This window comes from Oxyura jamaicensis, chromosome 3 (genome assembly GCF_011077185.1).
Source record: "Oxyura jamaicensis isolate SHBP4307 breed ruddy duck chromosome 3, BPBGC_Ojam_1.0, whole genome shotgun sequence".
Taxonomy (NCBI): Eukaryota; Metazoa; Chordata; class Aves; order Anseriformes; family Anatidae; genus Oxyura; species Oxyura jamaicensis.
Window position 1 is genome coordinate 57,295,055 of NC_048895.1, and position 6,978 is coordinate 57,302,032.

At 47.5% G+C, this 6,978-nt stretch overlaps 1 protein-coding gene across 2 annotated transcripts; it reads left to right on the forward strand.

The window, feature by feature from the left end:
• The first annotated feature begins 427 nt into the window (after positions 1-427).
• Positions 428-3,341, forward strand: CITED2 (Cbp/p300 interacting transactivator with Glu/Asp rich carboxy-terminal domain 2). 2 transcript variants are annotated; one of them, XM_035320113.1, is made up of 2 exons: positions 428-619; positions 1,273-3,332. In XM_035320113.1, the coding sequence occupies exon 2, from the start codon at positions 1,280-1,282 to the stop codon at positions 2,009-2,011; it is 732 nt and encodes a 243-aa protein (XP_035176004.1). In that variant the 5' UTR covers positions 428-619; positions 1,273-1,279; the 3' UTR covers positions 2,012-3,332. The 2 variants fall into 2 exon arrangements, with proteins under 2 accessions (XP_035176004.1, XP_035176005.1); XM_035320114.1 differs by lacking the exon at positions 428-619 and adding an exon at positions 626-1,111 and having other exon boundaries at positions 1,273-3,341.
• Positions 3,342-6,978: the final 3,637 nt, after the last annotated feature.

Here is a 6,978-nt window from a genome sequence, read left to right on the forward strand (position 1 = left end):
CCCGGCCCCACGCGTGTCCGCGGCCGGCGGGTGGCCGTGAGCGGAGCGGGGCCGGCGGGCAGCGCCCTGCGCCGGGGCTGCGCTCCGGGCCGCGGAGCCCCGCTTTGTTCCCCGGGGGGAGGCGCCGAGAGGGGCGAGGGCGACCCGCAGGCACACACGTGTGGCCCAGGCGAGGAGGAGCGGGGCCCTTTGGATGCCGTCCAGCCCCGCCTGGCCCCTTCCTGAGCCTCCCCGTGTGCGTGTGTGTGTGTGTGTGTGTGTGTGCCCTGCAAGTGTGTGTGTGCTGGGTGTTGTTTCTTTTTTTTCTTTCTTTCTTTTTTTTTTTTTTTCCCTCGCTTGCTCCAGGTTTTACTTCTGGTTGCCTGTAAGGGTTTTGCTCCTCCCTTCTGAAATCCTATATTAGCTGTGGCCAAAGCTGGGTAAGAAACACAGCTCATTGTTGGCAAGTGCCGATGAGCCTCGCCGAGGAGTGAAAAACAGCTCTGGGGCTGCGGCAGCGATAATATCACCATCACGTAAGCGCCGAGGAGAGAGCCAGGGAAGCCCTCTCTATGCTGGGTGACTTTTACTGACTGATTTCACCGCCACCTTTGAAGCAAAAGAAGAAAGAAGCGGGGAGGTGAGTGAGGAGATTGTGTAGCTGGTGCTGTGTGTCCCTTTTGTGTGCAACAGGAAAACGGGGACTGGTTAAATACCCGAGGAAAGGTGTTTCTCGGCTGCCTGGCTCAGGCTCCTTATCTGTGCATTCTGGTATTTTTATTTTTTTTTAAATTATTATTATTATTTTTTTTTTAATCGGGACGTAATTGCAAAAGTTGCTGCCAGCGGCTAGCTGGGACTTCCTAATTCTTTGCTCGTTGCCTGCAAGTTAGCAAGAGTGCCTTTTAAAAACGCTGCCTTCGCTGACAAATCCGGGGGGCTCGGCAGCGTTTTGGACGTGGCCGGGAGGAGGCGGCTGTTGCCGTATGCAACACTTTCCGCTGATAGGTATGCACAAGTTGAAGTGGGAAGGCGTGTTGCTGGCTGGATGAGCCGAAGGGACCGGGCTTTTCGTGCCGCGGGCTCCTCTTCCTTTTTCGTTTCTCCCTTTGTGCTCCACGGCGGAGTCGCGGTAGGAGGTTTTTTTTCTGCCCCCCCTCCCCCGAAAGCGAGGACGGCGGCACCGGCGCGGTCGCTTCTCCCAGGGCCAGCTAGCCGCAGCGGGTCCAAGAGCGGGCGGCTGGATGTCCGAGGGGGCGCTTTCCTTAACCCGCTCGCTCGCTAACTTTCCAGGTGGGCGATGGCAGAGCACATGATGGCCATGAACCACGGGCGATTCCCCGACGGCTCCGGCGGGCTCCACCACCACCCTGCGCACCGGCTGGGCATGGGGCAGTTTCCCACCCCCCATCACCACCAGCAGCAGCAGCAGCACCAGCAGCAGCAGCAGCAGCAGCCGCACGCCTTCAGCGCCCTGATGGGCGACCATATACATTATGGAGCGGGGAATATGAACGCGAGCGGCGGGGTCCGGCACGCCATGGGGCCGGGCGGCGTGGCCGGGGGGCACCCGGCCGGCAGCATGCCGCCCCCCGCCCGCTTCAGCGGCTCCCAGTTCCTGGCCCCCCCCGTGGGCAGCCCGGGAGGGCAGCTGAGCGCCAGCATGCAGCTCCAGAAGCTGAACAACCAGTACTTCAGCCACCACCCGTACCCCCACAGCCACTACATGCCGGACTTGCACCCCGGCAGCCACCAGCTGAACGGCAGCAGCCAGCATTTCAGGGACTGCAACCCCAAGCACGGCGGCAGCGGCAGCGGCTTGCCGCCCGCCGTCCCCCACGTCCCCGCGGCGATGCTGCCGCCCAATGTCATAGACACTGACTTCATCGACGAGGAGGTCCTCATGTCCTTAGTCATCGAGATGGGGCTGGATCGCATCAAGGAGCTCCCCGAGCTGTGGTTGGGACAGAACGAGTTTGACTTCATGACAGACTTCGTTTGCAAACAGCAGCCCAGCAGGGTGAGCTGCTGATTCATTTAAAACAAACAAAGGACTTTCTATCGGTGTGAATGAAAACATTCCCCTAGACGCGGTGTCTCACTTTTCAGTGCTTGAAAAGGTGAGAATCTGGAAAGCAAGAGTAAACTATGCGCTTGTATAAATTCTTTTTGTTTTGTTTTGTTTTTCTTTTAATTGCTGCCACTTTTTTTTTTTTTTGTAGCTTTGACATTCACATCCCCTCCCGTAGTAATAATTTCTAGCGAACTCTGCCTTTTTACGTTGTTCGCCCCCTCCCCTCATCTCTCTCTTTATTTCCTCGCAGTAACATGCCCATAATTCCCACAGTGCTGAACTGTTAGATATTAATCTTGGCAAATTGCTTAATCTTGTGGATTTTGTAAACGACGATTTCCAATGACTTGAACTGCATTCAAATTCTGAGTGAACAGGGAAAAAAATCACATTAGTTGGTTGTGTGAACTTTGAAGGGCAGATTCTACTGCACAAATGCTGCCATCTTGCTTAATTTTTAACTATGCATTGCAGTACAGACTAGTTTTTTTTTTTTTTTTTTTTTTTTTTTTTTTTCTGAACATGCTCAACTGGAAGCTTAACAGATGTGGGCCAAACCTTTCCAGATCAGGAAAAGTAATACTGTTACTTAAAAGTCGGCTACCCATTCCCCCTCCCCCATATGTACAGACAATAATATGGTGTGGATGGAATGCTGACTAGTGGCAAACATTTCACAGGTCTTTTTTTTTTTTTTTTTTTAGTTGGAATTATTTTGTTTCTGTCTTCAGCATTTTGACACTGTGCTAACTAATATAGTTTATTCAGTACATGAAAAGATACTACTGTGTTGAAAGCTTTTCAGGAAATTTTGACAGTATTTTTGTACAAAACATTTTTTTGAGAAAATATTGTTAATTTATTCTATTTTAATTTGCCAATGTCAATAAAAAGTTAAGAAATGCTTTAGTTTTTCTAGAAGTCATTTACCAGTATTTTTCTTCAAAACTCTCCCCACTGTCCCTGGTAAGTAGAGCATCCATCTGTACTACCATGTCGGTGTTCAAAAAGACATTCCAACATATAAAGTATACTACACCCATATATATGTCATGGTGAACTCGGTAGGTGAGTGGGATATAAACATACTTACAGCATAAAGCCTCATACGTAACATTGTAATATGCCTGTCAGTGTGGTTTTATGAAATTTAAAGTTGCTGAGGTGCAACTTTTTTGTGACTTGCCAACATACTTGCTTTAAATGTAGTTGTCCAGAGTTATGATGCATAAAGTATTTATTATATTTATCTATTAAACTTGTAATTTTATAAATCTGCTTTCATTTATATAGTAGATTTTGTTCTTTGGTATATTTATTATCTCAGCTGGAAGAACTGTTTAAAGAAAATGAGTGTTTAACATATAATATGTATGTGTAACTTGGGAAAAGAGGGTGGTGGGCTGGTGGGCTTCCTCCTTTCTCTCTCCCCTGAGATGGTTAGCACAGAAGAGTGCAATCCAGATCTGCATCGCATCAGGACTACCTGTCATTTCTAGTGACTTAGGTGAAAGAGGCAGTAGCTAGCACATCTTCCTAAAAGTATTCCACCATTGGACATCTCTAAAACCTTTCTCTGAGAAATTGCTACCAACTAACACCAGAGACAAATTTATAAATATCTACTTTGAATATTTGGGAGGGAAAAAGAAAAAAAAAGGCCCGTTATTATAAGGCAATTGACATCTTTTTCCTTAAGTGCCAACTGTTGCAGCCTTCTGCCCCCACTCAGTCTTTGGCAAAACTCCCGTGTAAGTTATTACTTTAGTGAGGACTGCAGGATCAGGACCCTGATAATACACGTAATCCCATTTAGCCTTACTTCCCAAGTTCAATATAGGACCGATACCACCGTGCTTTCTTTTTGCTTAATTTTTCAGTCTTGTGTTTTGAATTTATTAGGAAGAAAAACAGCATGGTGGATGTAGTTAAATTTTAAACCTGGGCATGTAACTGTACAGGCAAGGATATCACCACACAATGGGAGTGTAAATAGCAGTGTTTTGAATCAAGCTGAGAAATTAAACTGATTACTATTGCTAAAATTGTCCTAGCTGGTGAGAAAAGTGATACTTGGCCTTCTTTGCCTTACACAGACATGAAGGAGCTAATATGTTTTGTGACTGTAAAAAATAATAATACTTGTACTAAAGTATTAACAAAAGTTAAAACTGTGAAGTGTACACTTCTGGGAAAATCTGATGATAAAATGATCTCTGTAGTTGGTAACAGCCCATTCTTAGACAACTCTCAGCACCCAAGAATTTAAAAACCAACCATCTGGTTTCAGCCAGTGATTGCTAATGTTTTATGACAGTACATTTAACATCAAATGGGAGTGAATCTTAATTTATCAACTCACCAATAACATAAAAGAGTCCTTAGAAGAATAAAGGTGTAGTTTTAAGAGCCATTGCCCATCTTGCCACTATATAAATCCTTTTTCCATTTTAAGCCTGTTTGATCTGCACACATCGCATTGCTTTCTTCTGATAGAGTTTGGGAGGGTGATTCTGATTCTAATCAACTTCTTACAAAACAGACTATCAAATTCTGTGCATACCAAATTGCGTAGATGTTTAAATCCTACATGATCTCCTAAAACAAAAGGGAATATTCTTGTTTTAATGATAAAGTGTTTTTGTTTCATGAACTTGGTTAAGCAACAGATTCTTCACAGTTGAGACATCACTATTTAAGTCTGTCAACATTAAATCCTTCCATATAATCTTCTCCAAGAAGAGGCAGTTTCACAGGCATGCTGGTCAAGTCTATTTTGTGTACAACTGCTTGTAAAACTCCTGAGAGCCGCTGCCTCTGAACAACAGCAGCTACTGAAAGCTCTGGCTCTGGGCAAGGCGTTGTCAAGGATTTTTGCGATTTCTTAAAAGTAGAAGACCCTGGGGAAATCTGTAGAACAATCATATTGGCTACATTGTCCCTTAATTTCTAATGAAGAGTCAGATCCCAGTGGATATCATGGTTCTGTATATTCTTATTCATAATACCATCTACCAAACAATACTGGGGGCCTGACCCTAATCTTCCCGAGCTGAACCCCTTGGCAACGCTCCCAATGGCTCTCACAGCTGAAGCAGTAACAGGCCTTTGAGTTGATCCTATCTAGCCTCTACGTTGCTTATGAATACGTTAAAATAATTTATTATTTGAACCCGGTGGTTAGTGGAAAAATGCACGATGACCCAGTTTTCCAGCTACCGCCAGATACTCGCAAACGACATTGCAGCCTCACGTCCCATTAAGTTGCTTTTAGTACAGGAAACTTGACCTCTGTACTTTGGCTGCTTTTCAAAAACTTCCACCATGGTACACGAGATCTGCTCCTCTTTAAGCCACGTCCATAAATAGACGCGCGGCTTTATTTGGAACGCACATCAGCCCTAAGCCTCCCCGCCACGCGAGGCGGAAACATAGGTGCCGATGGACGCCGTCATCTGCTTTTTTCGCCGGGAATGCCGAATTTACGGCCGGCCGCTGGGGAAGGCGGCGGCGGCAGCGGCTACCCCCTCAGCCCCGGGGCCCGCTGCGGCCGCCATTACGCGACGCGCACGGGGTGCCCGGCCCGGCCCGGCCCGGCCCTGCTCCGCCGCAGCCACCTGCGCGGGGCTGCGCGGCGACAACATGGCGCCCCCGTGTGGGCGGCCGCCGGCCTGCGGTCGCGGCGCCGGGCTCCGCGCAGCCGCCGCCGGGCGCGGGGGCCAGGCCTTCGGCCTTGTGAGGAAGGAGAAGGGGCCCGGGGCCTTCGAGGCCTCGGTCCCCGGCACCACCTGCCCCGAGGGGCCGCGGGCTGGACGAGGGGTGGCCGCAGGCTGCGGCGCTCCGCGGCACCCGGCTCGGCGCGGCTGCTCGAGGTGTTGCGGGCCTCCAGAAATTTCTCACTGTGGCTTTTAGAGAATAAGCAAACAAACCTTGTGAAAACATGCCCGTTGGTCTCAGGTTTATTAAAAAAAAAAAAAAAAAAAAAAAAAAAAAAAGTTATATAAACGAGGATTATCCCCTGCTTATCTTGTCTTGCTAGGGGGATTGGAAAATTCCAACATCTGGATTTGCAGCGTTCCTTTTCTTTCTTTCTTTTTTTTTTTTTTTTTACTTACTTTTTTCTTTCTTTCTTTTTTTTTTTCTTTTTCCCCAGGAGATGTTTTCCACACGCCAGATCTGCTAGGGAAATTGCATGCCAAAGTAACTGCGGATCACTGGTGTTTGGCCGAAGGCTACGGCATGTATCTGTGGTGCCACATGGTTACACTTCTCCATGGCACGGATAGTTTCTGCATCATCGTCCTACTTTAGCAGCCGTCCTGCTCCCATTTCTGCCTTCTGCCTCTGCTCCCTCCTGGCTGTGCTGCCCAGCAGGGCTTAACGTGGGAGCTTGTACTGAAAGGACCGATTCTCCCTTGAGCTCAAAACCTGTGCAGAACCAGGGGTGGGCAAGGGCACGGAGAGGAGGGGAATGATGACAGAAAAAGCAGTTTTTGCCCATGACCTTACAGCTATCCTTTCTGAAGCGTTCATTTCCTCTGAAATACTAAACTACAGCTGACCTAAATACCTAAACTACAGCTGACCAAAAGCAAATGGTAGCCTACAGAAATCTACACCAGGTGTGGACACTAAACAGCCACACTGCATTCTGGGTTGAGTACTTCACAATCTCTATGTCCTTCCACGTCATTGTTTTCGTTGGCATTGGTTAACAACTGACTTCATTTGCAATTGGCCTGGTCACAAGAGCTCCTATTTGAATATTAAAAAATAAAAATAAAAATAAATAATAAAAAAAAAGTTGAAATTAGATATACTTTGAGCTCATGGTGATCCACAATAACTCCAATGTCTGGCTCTGTAGAAACTTCCGCAGTGCTACCGTGGACCGGAATAAGAAATGCCCCGTGTTACACTGTCCC

Excerpts from the sequence above, each read along its gene's own strand:
- CITED2 (XM_035320113.1), top strand. The coding sequence starts at position 1,280 with ATGGCAGAGCACATGATGGCCATGAACCACGGGCGATTCCCCGACGGC.